Source organism: Sciurus carolinensis, unplaced genomic scaffold (assembly GCF_902686445.1).
Source record: "Sciurus carolinensis unplaced genomic scaffold, mSciCar1.2, whole genome shotgun sequence".
In the NCBI taxonomy this organism is placed as follows: Eukaryota; Metazoa; Chordata; class Mammalia; order Rodentia; family Sciuridae; genus Sciurus; species Sciurus carolinensis.
The window spans coordinates 228,750-248,160 of record NW_025920223.1 but is presented as its reverse complement, the minus strand read 5'-3'; the positions used below and the strand labels follow the sequence as shown (position 1 = coordinate 248,160).

Sequence of the window (19,411 nt, the reverse complement as noted above, 5' to 3'; positions counted from 1 at the left end):
GTGTCCTTGGAAACTCACCAGCACCTCTGAGCAACTAATCCAGAAGGACCACAAGGCTGTTTCCATGAGAACAGGAGCACATAGTCCTCAGTTCTCAAGTCAGACAGTCCAGCCTGCCCAGCGCTGCTGACCAGAGAACACACAGTGCTCTGAAGGGCCACACAGCAGGGCTGCCATGTGACACACAGGCCCACTGCCAGCCATGCCATCACTCTGTGCCTCACCAACGCTTCAAGTGAGTGCTGAAGAAATCTCCCTTTGCCTGCAACCCAGGCCAACCTGGAACTCAGGGAGGCCCCATCTCAACAGAAGAGGCTGTGGGTGGCCCAGTGGCAGAGCACCACCTAGCATCCCCAGTGTCAATCAATGAGGGCATCAGAGAGATACTCAGGCATCCAGGACCAAGGCCCCAAAAGAAATCCATAAAAAGTCAGTGACATAAATAATTTTAAAAAATATCTGTTTCAACTGTAGATGGACACAATACCTTTATCTTATTATTTATTTTCACATGGTGTTGAGGATCAAACCCAGTGCCTCACAGATGTGAGGCAAGTGCTCCACCACTGAGCAACAATCCAAGTAAATGATTTTAACAAGGTCATGTGATACAAGAATATTTAAAGGTTCACTGTTATTTCTATGTATCAGCAAAAAATAATTGGAAAATTAAAAAAAAAACATTTATAATAGCAGCCAAAACCACAAAATACTCAGATAAAATTTAACAAATGATGTATGATACCAAAACCTCACAGATGGCCATGAAATCTGGCCAGGAGGAACCTAGACCCATCAGTCCAGCCTCATGATGGATTGAATGACTTCCTCCTCTCCCTGTGGGGTGACAGTCCCATGCTGCTTGAGGCTGCAGCTTCCCCTTCTGCTGAACAGAGACATAGGCATCCACAGGTCCACAGTGTGAAGAAGCTGACCATTGACTGTACCTGAGGACTCAGTCAACAAGATGGTGCCTCCTTACAAATTCACCTAGAAATTCAAGTGATCCCAATAAATGCTTTTCTAGAAACTGACAAGCAGGTCCTACATGGGTCCCAGAAGAGCCAGAAGAATTGTGGAAAAATGGAATTGCTAGACAATGAGTATCAGCTAACTTAATACAAAGCACAGCATTGACAAAGTGTGAGGTTGGGAGAAAGGTGGAGTCTGGAGGCTGAGCCCCGCCCACGGATTCACAACCCTCAAGTGGAAGGGAGTCTTCGAGAACCGATGCTGGAGCCAGGGAGTGTGGTGGGTGTATCCGGCCACTACTGCACACTGCAGGGACCAGTTGACCCCACACTGCAGACCTCAAGCCAAAGGAAATATCAAGAAACCTCTTGAGGAACAAGAGATGGAAGTCTCTCTGGTTTGGCTTAAGAAAAAAAATTTGACAGGACACAGTAAACACTACAAAACAAGGAACTGATAACAGAGCTAAGTGTTCTGTTCTTCAAAAAACACGACTTAAGAAGGGGAGGGTGAGTCCAGGACTGGAGCACAGACCCAGCAGACCCTGAGGGCAGCAAGCACTCACCCACAGGATGGCAGATGAGCCTCGAGCCCAGGAGGGTGGCAAGTCCCGCATGTCTCAAAGTGCAGTGTGATGCTTGCAGGTGGAGAGACAGAATGAGACCCTCACAGGAGACAGAGAGGGCTGGGGTGGGTCTGGGTGGAAGATTGCCAGCAGGGTGCAGTGGCCACACCTGTTATCCCAGCAGCTCAGGAGGTTGAGGCAGGAGGATCCCCAGTTTGAGGCCAGCAACTTAGCAAGACCCTGTTACTAAATAGAAAGTAGAAAGTGCTTGGACTTAGTGTGGCTTAGTGGTTAAACACCCCTGGGTTCAATCCCCAGTACACACACAAGGAAAGAAAACCAAAAATGTGGGCAGCAGCACCAGCCCTTAGAACCTGTCCACTCCCCAGGGCCCAGCCTCCAGAGGTGCCCAGACAGTGCCCAGCAAGCACTGCAGAGGAGCAGTCAATCAACAGGCCATGCCCCCAGTCCTTGGTCCCACCACCAGGTCCCGCCCTTGCAGTCCTAGCCACGCCCCAGTCCCACCCTCAGCCCACAGCCACGTCCCTGGCCCCATCCCTGCCTCTTGTGGGTCCCACTTGGGGAAAGGGCAGAGACACACAGGCAGGTATTTTCTAGCTATTTGCCAGCCCTCCAGCTCAGGGACATGCCCCAGGGGACTCTGTGGGCACCTGAGGTGCAGAGACTTCCTGCAAGGTCTCGTTCTGTCTGACTACCTGCATGTATCACACCACACACTGGGGTGGGGGGTGGGAGGATCATTTGCAAACTGACCACAACAGTATGGATTCTCAAAACAGCCAAAATGTGTTCCACCAAGGAACTGGGACAGATGAAGTGGCCCAGTGATGAACAGCAGGTGGCAGGTGGTGCCTCCTTGCAGGTGTGGGCAGTGGGATGCCCCTGGGAGGGCAGGCAAGCCCCTCTGTACAGTGGGCAGGGGACTCAGAGAGGTTTGGATGCAACTGTGAGGCTTCAGGAGGCAGAGTGTGAGGATCAGGAAGACAGCTTTGGCAGGGCACCAACACAGAACCACAAGGGCAGGACTGCACCCTGAAGCACGTGAACTGAACATCTGTTTCTCCACCTGCAGAGGTACTTGTGCCACATGTAACTGGCTGAGGGCAGTTTCTGGCTATAAGAGGTCCTGTCAGACACTAGGAAAGGTGGCTATGGGTCCTGGGTCCTCTTTGAACCTCAGGGGACAGCGGGCAGCCCTGCCTTGTCCAAGTTGCTGCCAGGTGTGTTGGGCTGCAGCACAAGTGGATGTACAGCAGATGGCACAGATAAGATGGGCATGGCCAGGCCTGGGGAGCAGTGCCCACAGGCAGCATCCAGCAGCCTGAGCTCTGCAGGGTCTGCAGAGGACACAGGGAGGCAGCCCACCCAACATGCTGGACCCAGGAGGCAGTGGGGAACACAGCCTAGGAACAGTTTGACCCAGGGTGTTTTCAGGAGGCTCTTAGGCACTATTTCTGACCACAAGCAGCATGACCCCAGCTTGCCTGTCAGTGTCAGGTGGATAAACAGAAAGCCACCTCCCCTGGACACACCTTGAGGACACAAGGTTCAATGGAGAGAATCCAGAAACAAGAAAATGTCCCCAACTTGGAAGTGTCCAGAACTGGCCAGTTTGGAGACATGGATGAGTGTCTGTTGAGGGCCGGGGAGGGTGGGGACCTGGGGGGACAGTCAGGGGCAGCAGGTTTCCTTTGGGATGTGAATATGCTCTCAAATCAACTCTGCGGTTACACTAAGAGTCACAGAATTGCACACTAACCCCTCCCACCCCCCATTATGTGTCATCATCCACTTATTAGCGATATCATTTTTCCTTTGGTTTTTTTGAGATGGCTTATCTCACTTAGCATGATATTCTCCAGTTTCATCCATTTGCCTGCAAATGCCATAATTTTATCATTCTTTATGACTGAGTAATATTCCATTGTATATATATACCACATTTTCTTTATCCATTCATCAATTGAAGGACATCTAGGTTGGTTCCACAATCTGGCTATTGTGAACTGAGCAGCTATGAACATTGATGTGGCTGTATATCTGTAATATGCTGATTTTAAGTCCTTTGGGTATAGGCCAAGGAGTGGGATAGCTGGATCAAATGGTGGTTCCATTCCAAGTTTTCTAAGGAGTCTCCATACTGCTTTCCAATGTGGCTGCACTAATTTGCAGCCCCACCAGCAATGTATGAGTGTACCTTTCTCCCCACATCCTCGCCAACACCTGTTGTTGCTTGTATTCTTGATAATAGCCATTCTAATTGGGGTGAGATGGAATCTTAGGGTGGTTTTGATTTGCATTTCTCTTATTACTAGAGATGTTGAACATTTTTCCATATGTTTGTTGATTGCTTGTAGATCTTCTTCAGTGAAGTGTCTATTCATTTCCTTAGCCCATTTGTCGATTGGATTACTTGCATTCTTGGTGTAGAGTTTTTTGAGTTCTTTATAGATGCTGGAGATTAGTGCTCTATCTGAAGTATGATTGGCAAAGATTTTCTCCCACTCTGTAGACTCTTTCTTCGCATTGCTGATAGTTTCCTTTGCTAAGAGAAAACTTTTTAGTTTGAATCTATCCCAGTTATTAATTCTTGCTTTTATTTCTTGTGCTATGGGAGTCCTGTGAGGAAGTCTGGTCCTAAGCCGACATGTTGAAGCTCTGGACCTACTTTTTCTTCTATAAGATGCAAGGTCTCTGGTCTGATTCCAAGGTCCTTAATCCATTTTGAGTTTAGTTTCGTGCATGGTGAGAGATGTGGGTTTAGTTTCATTCTGTTGCATATGGATTTCCAATTCTCCCAGCACCATTTGTTGAAGAGGCTATCTTTTCTCCATTGCATATTTTTGGCCCCTTTGTCTAGTATGAGATAATTGCATTTATTTGGGTTTGTGTCCGTGTCCTCTATTCTGTACCATTGATCCACCTTTCTATTTTGGTACCAATACCATGCCGTTTTTGTTACTATTGCTTTGTAGTAAAGTTGAAGATTTGGTATTGCGATACCCCCTGCTTCACTCTTTCTGCCAAGGATTACTTTAGCTATTCTGTGTTTTTTATTCTTCCAGATGAATTTCATAATTTCTTGCTCTATTTCTGTAAGGTACATCATTGGGATTTTAATTGGAATTGCATTGAATCTGTATAGCACTTTTGGTACTATGGCCATTTTGACAATATTAATTCTTCCTATCCAAGAACATGGGAGATCTTTCCATCTTCTAAGTTTTTCTTGAATTTCTTTCTTTAGTGTTCTGTAGTTCTCATTGTAGAGGTCTTTCACCTCTTTTGTGAGATTGATTTCCAAATACTTTATTTTTTTCGAAGCTATTGTGAATGGGGTAGTTTTTCTAATTTCTCTTTCTGAAGATTCATCGCTTATGTATAAAAAGGCCTTAGATTTATGTGCATTGATTGTATATCCCGCTACTTTACTGAATTCACTTATGAGATCTAAAAGTTTTCTGGTGGAATTTCCTGGTTCCTTTAAGTATACAATCATATCATCAGCAAATAGGGATAGTTTGAGTTCTTCTTTTCCTATTCGTATCCCTTTAATTTCTTTGGTCTGTCTAATTGCTCTGGCTAGAGTTTCAAGGACGATATTGAATAGAAGTGGTGAAAGAGGGCATCCCTGCCTTGTTCCAGTTTTTAGAGGGAATGCTTTCAGTTTTCACCATTTAGAATGATATTAGCCATGGGTTTAGCATAGATGGCCTTTACAATGTTAAGGAATGTTCCCACTATCCCTATTAAGGAACTAGTTGCTATAGTACATGAATCATATCTTTAAAAATTGTTAAAAATATATCCACAGGCTCAGTAGCATATGCACGGAAAATAAATATTAAAGGGGACATAGAAGAAATAGATACTCTGCAGACCCTGCCCCATCTTCATGGAGCAGGGTTTTGGTGCCTCAGAACAGCAGCCTGGCCCTCGGCTAGGCCCAGAGCACAGGGCCACCAGGCGAGATGCCCAGCCCTGAAACTGGTAGCTGGGCCAGTTTCCAGCAGCAGGACAGTCTCCTTCTTTGGGGTCCATGCAGATATCTCTCTCCCCTGGGGTCTACATGGCACACACCAGGAGGGAGCACCCTGGACCTGCAGCCTGCAGCACTGCACACCTGTCTCTCTGGTGGACCCTGGGGTGCCTTCTGCCTGGGGAGCGGGAGCCTGTTTCCTCCAGATCCACCTGCTCCTGTCCCTTTCCTGCCTTCCCTGTGTCCCTTCTGTGGGGGTCTCAGTGGCCAGTGCCACTCTGTGCTCAGTCCTCCTTGTGAACCTGGCTGGGGTTGGTGGTGGGACCCCCAGCATATCATGCATCTAAAGAAACCTCAAAGAAGAAATGCAAAATCAAAACAAAAAAATATTAGAAAACAACTTGGAAGGAAAAAAGGAATGGAGAAAGAAGAAAACTAAAACCGCCACAAGTACCTCAGTGACAAGCTGTGTGCAGGCAGCACCTGCAGCTCCAAGTATTCAGCAGGAAGGGCAGGAGGAAAGCCCCCAGCAAGAGTTCAGGATCAGCTGGGGCAGCAAGGTGAGACCCCATCTCAAAAACAAAAATGAAAACAAATGCTCTCAGAGATGCAGGAGAAGCTGCTGTACCTATGGATGAAACCAGAGCAGCATGTTTAAAAGGGCAAGTAGGAGAGGGAGAGGGAGACCATCCATGGAAACAAGCCCTCCAGCACAGCTCAGAATTCCACCACAGTGTGGAGATGGTGATGAGGAAGTTTTCCAGAGAGCAAGGCAAAAGGACCAAAACAGCCTGGAGAAGCGGCTCTCGCACTGAGATGGCAGGCATCTCATTTCTGAGGTATGGAAATGGGCTTAGGTAACTGGCAGAGAGTGGGACTGGATGTAGGAAAAGCACATAGCAAGGCAGATGAAAGGGCCCTTTTGAACACCAAGAAGGTGTGTGAGAAAGGAGCCACCTGTGGCTGCAGCAGAGGCAGCCCAGGAAAGCAGGTGCACTCAGGCCTGGGGTTGAGGGAACACAAACTTTTCCTCCACAAGAAGAGGAGTGTGAGTCTGTGTGAGACTCACCAAAGGAACATTCAGCAGGAGCAACAGACACATTGTCAACACATACGACCCTGATGCTGAACCAACCTGAGCTGCAGGAATGTGGTGGGATGGTGGCACCCACCAAGCCTGTGACTCCCACCAAAGGTCAAGGCATAGAACAGGACAGCATAGGGACACCGTGACCAGGCTGGAGATTTCAGGATGAAGTAGAGCTCATGCTCAGCAAGGTCATGCACCCACAGCACCTTCACTATAAAGAAATTCCAGGCCAGGCACAGTGGAGCATGGCTGTAATCCCAGCGACTTGGGAGGCTGAGGTAGGAGGATCATGAGCTCAAAGCCAGCCTCAGCAAAATTGAGGTGCTAAGCAACTCAGTGAGAGCCTCCTCTAAATAAAACACAAACTAGGACTGGGGACGTGGCTCACTGGTCAAGTGTCCCTGTGATCAGTCCCTGGTACCCCCCCAAAAAAAATTCCAAACATGTGGTCAAGGCAGGGTCACGGCCTTCTGCCCAGCAGTACCTGGAAAGGCAGACAGCTGCTCACCAAGCACCAGTCCTTCACCCCCACATTCTGAACCCCGACCCCAGCATGATATGTTTCCTCAGTGATTCAAGGGGAAGACCCAGGCCTGCTTCCCACCTGTGGTCAGTCTGGTCAGCAGAGTGCCGAGGTAGAAAATAGATGCGGCAGCACAGGACACAGGTCTGGGTGCTGGCTTCTTAGACTACACCCCAGGTCCCCATTCTGGTGCACTGCCTCCTCCCCCTGGCAAAAGAGAAACATTTTGTTTAATTGATAAAACCCAAAGTTAGTTCTCCAGAAAAAATGAACAAAATCCAAATAAAACCCTGGAAGAACAGATGGCTGCTGGCAAGTGTGAGGAGGAGAAAGAGGCCAACAAAGGCAGTGGGGCAGGTGGCTGAGGAGGCAAGCTGGGCAGAGGGAGTGAGGCAGGCACACAGGATCCACAGAGGCCACCCAGCACCAGCACCAGCCAGGGTGCAGGCCCTGCTCCCACAGCCACGAGACCTGACCAGTGACAGGGACCTGCCCGGTGAAAGCAGAGCCACCAAGAGCCCTCTACTTGAACTAGGAGGAATGCAGCTGGGGAGGAAGACACCACCTGATGGAGCCAGTGCAGGAGGACCTCCCCGGCCCACTGGGCCCACGCTGTCAGACATGCCCAGTTCCTGCATGAGCTGCTTCAAGTGGAGAAGCAGAGTCCTCCAAGAGAGGCTGAAAAAAGCTGCTGGAAGCTAACCCCCCACAAGGCCTGTGGGCTGGGAGAATGCCCAGCAGCAGAGTGCTTGCCCAGCACCAGGTGCCTAGAGCTCTAAGCACACAAGCCACACAGCCACCAGCCCTGCCAGCCCTTCCAGCCGGTGCTCTTAGGTTAATTCACATGTTCCATGTGACCTCCATTTAAATGTTTGGAACCTCAAGTCTTATTCAGAAGCCCATCCAGAAAGGGAAATGCTCAATAAAAAGAACACATGGACAGAGGCACTTGGACCCTCCTGCAGACACCAAGGGCACAAAAACCCCAGAACCTGTACCGGGTGTCACAGCATCCATGAGGGAACCTGCTCACCCCCTAGAGAGCCAGGACTGCAGTGGTCACCAGGTGCATCCATCTGTGAGGTCAGGTGTCTGTCTGTAAAGGAAGCCGCAGGAGCACAGGAAACACGGAGCAAGAACCCAAGCCATGGAGAGAAAGGAAACCTGGTGAGAAAGATGGCTACAGAGAAGCTCCCACCACCAGCCAGGCCAGAAAGCAAACCGCAGGCGGACAGCTGCAGTAGGCCACGTGTCCACCACCACCAGCAGCATTACCCATGAACCCAGCAAGTGTAAGCCCTCCAGCAAAGGCTGGATTCAAATGTGAGTGAGGGACCATCTGCTGCTGTCAGACTCAAAGTGCCAGAGTGAGGCCAGGGACTGGGGCAGTGGCAGCACACACAGGAGTGAGCCTACCTGAACACTTACACACAAGCACAAGGGTGTTCATGAGAGGGAAGCAGCTTGGCAACCACCTGCCCATCAGCCAGGGAGGAGCCAGGAGGCCCAGGGGATGGGCTTGGGGGAGGAGACACAGGCACCTGCAGAGGCCCCACTGGCCATTGTGCACACACCACAGCTATCTTGGGGAGGGCCGGGCTCACCTGCTCCACATGGGGCTCCTTGGTGAAGGAGATCCTGGCGATGGATTGGGACACGATGCCCAGTTCCTGCCCATTCACCTCACCCTCCTCCACCTCCACAACACCTTAAAGGGGTGGAGCTCAGCTGTAGCCTCCCATTCTGGCTCCAGAGAGAAGCTTCCTCTGCACAGGAGGCTGGCCTCTGAGTCATCCTCCCACCAAAGGAGGCTGGACTCTGAGACTTTCAGCACAAGGTCCTTCTCACCTGCACACAGCCTTCTTGGTTTCGAGTGTGTTACAGTACAGGATGGGTATTCTGGGGGGTTGGCCTCTGCAGAGGTGCCCTGGACCCAGCCCTCCTACCCCCCATTGGAGCCCACACTGGAGCACTGTGGGGTGGACATACCCACTGACTTCTACACACTGCCATGCCCACCAGGGCCTGAACAGCTCCACTCTAGACTGGGTGCATCCTGAACATCCAGGAAGGGAGCAGTTTTTGGACAAGTGGGCAAGGTCAAGGTCATGCAAGCTTTTGGAGAGTAATTTCTTTTTCAGTACTGACCACCAGGGCTTAGGGCCTCACTAAGTTGCTGAGGCTGGCCTTGAACTTTGGATCCTTCTGCCTTAGCCTCCCGAGTCCTGGAAATTGCAGGCATGTGCCATGACCTGGTAGTCTGAGTGACTGAAGTAATGAGGGTGGTAAGGGTGGCTGATGAAAAATTTCAGATGGACCTCAAACTGGGGCAAGCCAGACTTCCAGAAAAGGCCCTTGCTGCCAGACTGTCCTCCTCAGGAGGCAGCCACAGCCCACATGCCACATATTACGCCTCCATAGTCCCCGAGCAAGCACACCTGGTAGGTCATCTGCAAGGCCCTTGCCCCTGTTCTGCTGGGTGTGGGCAGTACCTGTGTTCTGGTCACTGATGAAGGCCACCTTGTTGGTGTCAGGCCTGAGGCAGATGATGCCACACTCTCTGTGCAGGGGTCTGTTTGAGTTCGAGTGAAAGGAGTTGAACCTGCAGGAAGTAGAGACCTGGGGCAGGCACTGGGCTCGCCCGTGACCATGCCCGGGTGTGGAGGCACCCATCAGCAGCCTGACACACAAGTGGCCTTGGGCCCTGCTGTCTCTGCCCCTCCAGGCCCTGGGGTCCTGGCTGGCTATCACTGTCCCCAGGCCTGTTGTTCCCCACCTTCCACCCAGTGCTATCCAATGCCCATGGGCACTGGACAGCTCTAGGACCTCCTTCAGTTGAGCCCAAGTCCAGCTGGTTTGTGTGGTGGAGACAGAGCAGGCATGGGTCCCTCATCAGCATGCACCCTGTGGCAGATGCAGGAAGAGGGACACAACTCTGCTGGATGAGCACCCAGACCAAAGCCCTTTCCCTGCATGGCTCAGGATGCCACTCTGCCTGTGACCTGTCTACAGCTCTCACGGTGAAATTCAGACAGGTCAGTCATCACCAGCTGCTCCTGGTCTGGGGTGTCTGCATGCAGGACACACACTGCAGAGTCCAGGGCACATGCATGCCCACCTGTGCTGGCACCAGACCCCACTCTGCTGCTCTCCAATGCCAGTTACAAGACCAACTTTCTGATCCTCTGGCACAGGCCACAGTTCAAAGAGGCTGACGACACTGTTCTGCATCATCTCTACCACCCAGAATCCCATTGCTATGGGTTGAACTGATAGCTGGTCCCTCGTCAGTACACCTCATGGACAGCTGGCCCCTCATCAGTCCAGCACTGCTATGGGGAAAGTGAGCAGATGGGTGGCTGCCCTGGGGTACATCTTCCCTGTGCTCCCTGCCCTTCCCTTCTTCCTGACCCCACCATGAGCTCCCTCCATGGAACCCTTCCCCATGACATGCTGCCGCACCTTGGGCCAAGAGCAATGGAGAAGGCCCTCTGTGGACTGAGACCTCAGGGACTTGAGCCCCACAGACTTTGCCTCCTCTCAGCTGCCCTCGGGTCTTCTGGTCACAGTGAAGCAAAGCTGACTCAAACACTCCTTAGGGTCACATGCCCTTGTCTACTCAATCAAGAATGCCACACTTGGACACAGCGGTGGTGCCTGTGTCCAGCAGCCTGGGAGGCTGTGGTGGAAGGATTCATGAGACTGGTTGTAAAACAGTGTTTTCAAACAAGATCTCCTAAATCTCTCCGAGACTGGAGGTGTTATAAATACAAATGGATCTTCTAAAATCTGAAACTCAAAATAGCATCATGCCACGGCTCAGAAATGCTTAGCCTATGGAGTATTCCAGATTAGGTTGTGCAACCGGCAATCTGTGTACACATCCCAATCCAACACTGTGCAGTCTGGAACAGGTCTGGTCCTGAGTCCCAGGCTGACTTGCTGCCTCTGTCACACAGCAGAGGCTGGAGGAGCACAGGGCCCTCTCATTCCAGAGGCCCAGGAGCCTCTGCCTCCTCCAGAACAGCAGGGCTCTCCTAGTGAGAGTGCCATGGGACCCAGCTGAGGGCCTCACTGTGGCAAAGACTCTGAGAACCACAACTCTAACAGATTCCTCGATTTGCATCCAGCTCAGGGCAAATCAGGAAGAAAATCACACACCTTGTTCTCAGTGACACTGGGGCGACTAACTTCCACATGGGAATTCAGCTCAAGATCAGCCTGTGCACCTGCTGAAGTCCAGAAGGTCCTCCAGAAGGCACAGGCCCTGGACCACTTGCAGGCACCATCAAGCCCTCCCAGACTCTGCTTCTCATGGACTCAATGTGGACACCAACAGCATGCTGCGCAGGGACACCTGAGCCTGGGTCCTTGGTTCCCTGCCTAACCTGACTCCCCGGGTCCTGGCCACGTCCCCTCAGTCTTGTTCTCATGAAAGCAGGCTCTGGCCTGCTGGTGTCTGCCATGAGCTGGGATTGTGCTGGGGCCCGGCGTGGTGGTGGGTGTGGGCACAGGACAGGACTGGGGCAGAGCAGGACCAGTCTGAGCTGGAAAGCAGCAGCCAGAGGGTGGTTCCGGGAGGCCTTGGGGCAAAGGTGAAGTGAAGGGGAGGGGGTCCCTCAGCATGGCCTTTCTCACCAGTGGTCTCCTGCCTCCTAGGGTATAGGGGGAACCTAGGCCAGCTGCTCCCACTCCACCCATTGCCTCAGGCCCTTGTTTTAGTGTCCTTGGTCCCATGTGTGTTTGGTTGTCTCAAATGGACAGCTGGTAGTCAGAGACAGAAAAGACTCATATGGCTGACATATCAACCTAAGATAGGAGCCAAGATGATAATATCAAGCTTCTTGGTTATCCAATGACAGGTAAGAATGTCAGTAACACATGTGTATGCCTAAGACAGGCATAGTCGATCCAGATGTAGTGATAGCCATCACACATCCATTAAAGTTTTCTTCACATTTTAAAACTAAAAAGGGGGAGATGTAGAGACATGTTTAAGTAGTCCTAAGATGGTGGCTGGCATGGGGCCAAGAGGTGATGCATAATTACTATTAACATGGCAAGTTCTCTCATGACCTTTTGCCTGATTGGTTGATGTCTCCTTAGCGCTCATGGTGAACACGTGTTCCTCATTCTTTCTTAATTGGTACCATGACACATGCTCCAATTGTGCTACTTAATCCTAAGCTGATTGGCTGCTTTAGTGTATATAAGACATTCTCTTCAGCTAGGACTAAGAATGCACCTATAGGAAGCACCTCTGATAAGCAGCACCTCTGATAGGACGTAGGATGCACCACTAAGATGCACCTCTAGAACGCACCTCTGGACACACTTCTAAAAAGCAAGAAGTGAAGCACCTCTAAAAAGCAGCAGACCTCTAAGAAGTAGCCTCTCTGAAAGTGTACCCTCTCTGAAAGCATAGCCTCTCTGAAAGCGTAGCCTCTCTGAAAGCATAGCCTCTCTTCCTTTTCTCTCTTCCTCTATGAACAAGCAAGCAAGCAACAAAAGAGCAGCCAAGAAAAAGATAATAGTAGTTCATTCCAATCTGCCTCTGATAAATTCCTGCGGGATTGTTGCTGCAGGCAGCAACACATGTGGACTGTGTGACCTGCAGCTATTTCTTGACCTCTCTGATCCTGGGAGAGTGAGGGTGTTGTCTGCCCTTCCCATAGCCAGTTGACTCTCAGAACACCCCTCAGGCCTATCACACTTCACACCAGCCCCTCCCAGTGTTCATGGGTGCTGGGCTCTTGGCCTGATGGCTTGGACCCTCCCGGCCTCTCTGCCTGTGGTGTGCCCACACTGGTCTTGCATACTGGCCCTCCAGCTGGCTTTCCTGCCAGGAGTGCAGGCTGCCGTGCTCCCCCTGCTGGAAGGCTACCACCCATGCTTCCTCTGCTGTAGCCACCATGAGCTGCAGCTCCCAGGCTCCTGTCCCCCCATGACAGGACAGCTGTGGCCCCAGTAAGCAGCGGCCACTGCTGCTGGTCCTTGTGCTTCCCTGAGGGCTTTGAGTTCACCCCTGCTCATTTCCATTTCTTATTTTTTTTTTACTTTTTTAATAACATTTTTAATTAAAGTTTTTGCAAAGGTAAAATATTAAACTCAAAATAGGTCTTAGTACATGAAAGCACTAAGTTCTCTAATTGTATTCCAAGATGGTCTTTAAAACATAATATCCCATATATAAAAGAAGAGCAACCTTGATCTACAATTGTACAGAATGAATTTTGCAAACATAATAAATATATTTACGCCCTTACACATAACAGTATGTACAACAGCCATTGACAACAGTAGCTTGGAACAACCCCCAAGTTGTAGCCCTGTGTATATCAGACTGATTTAAGGAAATCTGACTGAAGGAAAGAGTAGTTAATAACACAATACAATTCTTCCTCTAAAAGAGAAGGAATTATAGCTTGTTCATCAAAATAAAAAAAAATAGTTTGATCTGTTATTCTTAAACCACAGAAAAATAATGATACACTAAGGCAGGGTTCAAAAGGGAATCCTGCCTTTCAGAGTAATTTAGCAAAGTAGAAGATTAAAATGCAAAACTAATACAAACCCATGAGGAAACACATAAAACTACTTTTTAACCAACAAATTCAAAATTTGCTATAGCTCATTTAGACAGGTAGGTAGGAGACAGACATTATGAAATGAAAATGTACAAAGACAGATCAATAAAATATTACATTGCACAAAAGCTCAAAAAAGCACAAGATGAAATAATCTGAAATATAGGAATTTTCTCAAGTGAAAGAAAATGCTAAAGTTATAAAGGGAATTCCCAAGAAGAATTGTGTTTTCCTATACAAGGCATATTTACTCCCTAATAATAATGGTGAATTATTTCTATGATAATAAAAAAATTACTCATAGAGGGAGACAATTCTTTTTAGTTCTCCATAAGAGCAAGGAAAAAAATCCTTGACTTTCACTATAGTAAAAGAAAACCTTTACACAAAAGCTATTATATTTTCTAAAACCAGGATCTATTTTGCTTATCAAGAACACATTTTCATCACTAGACACAATACTCAACTCTTGTTGCAATCATAGAACATGAGTGGCTTTGATTTTTAAAAAGTCAACAGTGCAAATTATGATGACATTTAATTAACAGAAATGTGAACATCTCAAAAAATATAAAAACTTATCTAAAGAGCCCCCTCATTTAACAGATATTCTACTCTAGAAATGAATTGCACATTGAAGAGTTGTTTTAGCCACATGCAGTGCTCTACAGAAATTAAATGTGCTATCAGGCTCATTTCCACTTCTGATCAAAAGTCAGCAGTGGTTTTATTTCTCCTGATTATAAAAGCAATATATTTTACCATAGAAAGATGAGAAGACAAAAGAGGTACAGAAAGGACTCTTAGAAACCTTTACTAACAAGGTATTCCACATGAAGGCTGGGCAGAGGAGCTGGGTGTGGTGGGCATGCCTCCCACTCTGACCCCGCCACTCAGAGGCAGAAGCAGGAGGACCACAGGTTCCCAGCCAGCCTGGGTGAGGCCGAGTGGCAAGGGCTGTGGAGGTGGCCTTGTCATTAGCACCTGTGTGCATATGTGCATGCATATGAAATAAAGGTCAGCACAGGGTCTGTTTCTCCAAGGATGACGTCCAAATGGCCACCAGCAGGCTGGGGTGCAACTCAGGCAGAACTTGCTAAGCTCTCCAGGTCCTGGGTTCCAACCCATCTGCACACATGCAGGCCAGCAGGATGAACTGCTGTCCAGCACCACCAGCTTTTAGGCAATGATGGGCTGAACCTCCTCATTCCAGGATGGCTTGTCCCACAACTGCAAGCATGGCATCTGTGTGAGTACCAGAACCTGGCCAGGCATGTGGCCTCTTAGAAGACAGCCTGGCAGGTCCCCAGGGTTAAAGATAGAAGTTTCTATATTACCTGGCAGCTCTAGACAGAGGCCCAAGAGACCTGAAAATGGGCAGCGGCCTTCTTCATCCTGGCCAAGAGGTTCCTCTGTTGGCAGACAGACATGGAACACTGTTTAGCCATGGACAAGAGTGACCAGTGCCCTGCACCAGGTTGGCAGGACCCTGGGCACCATGCCGGGCACCCTGCTGAGTGAGGCATGTTGGACAGGAATACCCTGCACTCCAGGGGGAAAAGTAGGTTAGGAGTGACCGGTGGGTCAGAGGACACAGGCATGGTCTGGAATAGGACAGTTGTGGACTGTGTGGATGTACAGGAGGCAGTATCCCACTTCATATGGTTACATTCAGCCCTGTTTAGCACTCCTGCAAATGCCTGCATCTCAGCTGTGCCAATGTGGCCATCCATGGAGTGTGCAGTCCTCTGCAGAACAACCTCGGGTCCCCGTGTTGGGCCCCATGGGACATCCTCCCCTTCACCCTCCACTGGTGTCTGCTGGAGGCCCGGGGCTCCAGTCTGGGATTGTGATTGGGCCTGGTCAGGAGGTCCTGTTGCCCTGCTGTCCTTGAGCAGAGCCCTGGGGTGGGAGCTCAGCTGTGGAGGGCCAGGGCCCAGCAGGCATGCTGGCCCCTTGGCAGCTGGCCTATGGAGTCAGTTAACCAGGCTTGAGGCTTGGGTGTGGTTGGACAGGGGACGGTTTTGCACAGTGTGTAGTCTGAGCTCAGGGCTGTTTCTTCTTGTGGAGGTGAGATGAGTAGAGCAGCTTCACCTACCTGAAGTGGCAGTTTGATGGTATTTGGTACACTGGCGTGGTGACCCTGTTTGGTCCACCCTGCCAAGCCACTGACCTACTCTGGCTGCAGGCACTGTTCTGGATGCTGCACATGTGGTCTTTCTCAGTGCATGTGCTGTGCATCTGGCTCCTTCCACTGGCTGTTCTGAGGTGTCCACCGTTCATGTGTTTCTCTCAGTGCTGGGGTGGAGCCCAGGGCCTGATGGCTATTGGATAGCTCTTCTGGCTGGCCCCTGTCCCAGCCTGTGTGTGAGTCTCAAGAGGGCTCTTTGATTTGTGAACTGACTTGGTGTGCTCAGGAGTACGGCTGGCCTGGGGCTCAGGAGCACTTGTCTGGGGCCATGGTCTGTCTCCCCCGAAGTGGCACCAGCTCTGTTCTGCCACTCAGTCAGTCAGTTGTCTGGGAAAGGTTCTTTCTGTGGGCCTTGGCTTCTTCATGAATGGATGACGGGGTAGAGGGACAGGTGTGCCCAGGGAACCCTTGCTGTCCATTCATGCAGCCCCAGGTCTGCTGGGCCCTGTGTTGAGGTGCCTCCCTGGGACCTCCTTTGTCCTTGGGCTGGGCAACTTGTCTGCCCTCGGGTGGGTGGGACTTACCCATGGGAGATGTGGCAGGGTTCCTCCAGGCCATCAGCTGGCCGAAAGTCACTGGGGAGAGGGCCTGTAGGAGGTACCTGGATCCTGGGCACCACCTGGGCATCTCCCACTTCCAGTGCCTGACCAGCAACTCTCTCTGCAGGCATCACGTGGGCAAGGTGGTATCCCTGTATGCAGTGGCTACAGGACTGGACATGGACTATGTGTGTCAGTCCCAGCCCACCATGGTGCATGCCTTGGTGGACTGCCTGGGAGAGTTTGTGCACAGGACCCTGGCAGCCTGACTGAGGAGGAGTGGTGGATGGGTGAGCCCCTGGGTGCAGTGGTGTGGGTGCAGCTTGGGGTGCCAGGAGCCAGGGCACTGATTCAGGGCAAGGGAGAGTGGATGGCACTGGGGCAGCACCCAGTTGGCTCTTGCTGTCTGAATCCTACACTGGCTTGTTTCCTGCCCCTCCCCATCATGCCCTGCCCCAGCTAAAGACCTGTGAACCATAGAAGGTAGCCAGCACACCAGGCCCCTGGCCTTGGGAGAGGCAGTACTCTAGCCCCCTTAGTACTGCCCAGAGCACCCTCTCCTCTTTGGAGCCCAGTCTCACCCACTGGAGGAGGGCTCACAGCCTTGGGGGTCGGTGTCAGAGGCAGACCCTCTGCTCTCTTCATGATCCACTGGTCTCCAGGGCCTGGGCACACTGTGAGTGCTGCTGGGCCTGGGCATGAAGGCAGGCTGCACCTGTAGAGTGGGTGGTGGGGCTCAGTCCCCTGGCTGCTGGGCCTGTGGTCCCATCTGGACACTGGACTGCTTGGGGAGGGTGTATTCCCAGCAGAGACCTGAGACTGCTGACCTCCTGCCTCTTTCCTACAGACCCTGGCAGGCCCTGATGCCCAGGAGCCCAGCAGAAAGTATGCTGGGCAGCACCAATGCCAGTCCAGGAAGTGGGGCTAAGGTGTAGGCATGCACCCATCCCTCCTGAAAGGTCTCAAGTCCAGGGTTCCTTGGCTTCTGGAAAGCTCCCACTCCAAGGAAGGGTCCAAAGCTGTTCAGTGGCCCTGTGGGATGGCTGTTTGAAGCTCCTCTGGGATGGCCAGCAAGCAGGGGGCATTTGGGAGCCCTGGTGCAGGTGACCTCTCTCCTTCTCCACCCTGAGCTCTCCCTTCTGCTGCCCAGATCCTCAGGTGCCTGTAATCCAGTTCTGTCCCCTCCCCAGGCAGCCTTGTGCTGACTGTGTGGCTCATGTGCTCTGGGCCTGTGTGGCTGGACTTTGCTCTGACAGTCCTCTCTTCCCTCACAGACTGATGTCCTTAGGTACATGGTCAGCATGGACCCTGGCCTCCATGCACACTGGCTGGTGGATGCACTCTGCAGTTTTGGCTGCTTCCTGAAGGCTGTCTTCTTTGTGCTGCTGCCAGAGAGATGAGATGCCCAGCTGTACAGAAGCTGTGGCTTGGCCCCTGGGGTCCACCCCCAGAGGCCAGCAGCACCTGGGAAGAACCTCTCCCCTCTGAGCCCCCATTCCTCTGCAGACCCAGACCCCTGGCAGGGGTAAGCAGAGGGGGGCTGACTTCAGTGTGGCTGCAGGCCCTCTCCTGGACCCCTGCCAGGAAGTCAGGGTCAGCTCCCTGCAGCACATGCTTCCTGATGCCTCCAGCCCAAGAAAGCCCATCTCAGAACACAAGATGGCTTTGGTCCTTGTGGGCAGTGGGCCCTGCACAGTTGGTCTGAAGGAGACTGGCCTGCTGAAACTGGAGAACAAAGAGCTCCTACTGGCCTGATCCACAGCACAAGGCTCCCATGCTGGTGGCCTCACCAATTTCTAGAGGGAGGGAGTGTCCCTGACCATGGTGGGTTCCAGGTCAGTGTCCTGACCAGTGGACCTCTGATCCTGTGGGCAAGCAGGATCCATTGAAGCTTTGCATTGTGGAGAATGATCACAAACCCTGCTTTTCCTGTGCCTCCCTTGTCCGGTCCCTGAGGATTCGACACCGGGAAGTCCAGCCCCTGGGGTGCACTAGAGGCCAAGGCTGGTCCAGGAGGAGTCTGCAGCCCCAGCAGCCCAGCTCAGCCCTGCTGAGCAGGGCCCTTGCCCAACATGACTGCTTGAAGTGCCCCTCCTCCTGGCTCCTCTCCCCACCCTGTAGCTGCACCTGCCCCCAGACCCCAGTGGGAGACAATGTGCTGGGTCATCTACCATGTAGAGAGGGCCCTGCTGGAAGCAGCCCCAGGGTTCTGTGGCCTTCAGGTTTCATTGGGGGACACAGACTGGTAATAAAGTCCAAACCAAGGTTTTCATTTTAGTTTCCCTGTGTCCAGTGATGTGTGAGGATGCTGTGTGAGGTGTGGTAGTACTCTGGTCTGGTCAGGTGAAAGGGTGCAGATGCCTACTCAGTGACATGCCCAGGATGCTGTATGAGGTGTGGTAGGTTCTCTGGTCTAGTCAGGTGGAAGGGCACAGACACCTGCCAGTGATGTGTGAGAATGCTGTGTGAGGTGTGATAGGCTCTCTGGTCTGGTCAGGTGAAAGGGTGCAGACGTCTGCTCAATGACTTTCAAGGATGCTGTGTGAGGTGTGGTAGTTCTCAGGTCTGGTCAGGTGGAAGGGCACACATGCCTGCTCAGTGATGAGTGAGGATGCTGTGTGAGTTGTAGTAGGCTTTCTGGTCTGGTCAGGTGGAAGGGCGCAGATGCCTGCTCATTGATGTACAAAGATGCTGTGTGAGGTTTGGTGGGCTCTCAGGTCTGGTCAGGTGGAGGGTGCAGATGCCTGCTCAGTGATGTGCAAGGATGCTGGTCAGACAAAATTGTGCAAACACCTATCCCAGTTGAAGCTACTGACAATCCGGGGTTTGATGTGGCAGTAGAAATACAAAGGACAGGGCCATTACCATGGGATGCTCCCAGGCTCTAGGTGACCTCAGAACATCAAGGAGCAGATGGGATTGCCTGCCTGTTTAGAGGAAGAGG

General features: G+C 51.3%; 1 protein-coding gene across 5 annotated transcripts; it reads right to left on the bottom strand.

Moving 5' to 3' along the window:
* Nucleotides 1-6,006: 6,006 nt before the first annotated feature.
* On the bottom strand, nucleotides 6,007-17,663 carry LOC124975199 (peroxynitrite isomerase THAP4-like). Of its 5 annotated transcripts, none has more exons than XR_007106863.1 (6): nucleotides 15,836-17,663; nucleotides 15,075-15,149; nucleotides 9,643-9,752; nucleotides 8,755-9,418; nucleotides 7,232-7,357; nucleotides 6,007-6,838 (listed from the first exon to the last, which is right to left on the bottom strand). XR_007106863.1 is itself a non-coding variant. In XM_047538038.1 (3 exons), exons 1-3 carry the CDS (start codon nucleotides 9,821-9,823, stop codon nucleotides 8,235-8,237), a joined length of 297 nt encoding a protein of 98 aa, XP_047393994.1. In that variant the 5' UTR covers nucleotides 9,824-10,480; the 3' UTR covers nucleotides 7,881-8,234. The 5 variants fall into 5 exon arrangements, 1 of the variants encoding a protein (XP_047393994.1); XR_007106864.1 differs by having other exon boundaries at nucleotides 6,007-7,357; nucleotides 15,836-17,182; nucleotides 17,295-17,663; XR_007106862.1 differs by having other exon boundaries at nucleotides 6,007-7,357.
* Nucleotides 17,664-19,411: the final 1,748 nt, after the last annotated feature.

What these genes read in the sequence shown, in the direction of transcription:
- LOC124975199 (XM_047538038.1), bottom strand. Translation starts at nt 9,823, where the DNA reads ATGGGTGCCTCCACACCCGGGCATGGTCACGGGCGAGCCCAGTGCCTG. An exon ending in CATCAGTGACCAGAACACAG is followed by an intron (nt 8,859 to 9,642) that starts GTACTGCCCACA and finishes CACCCCTTTAAG; the next exon opens with GTGTTGTGGAGGTGGAGGAG.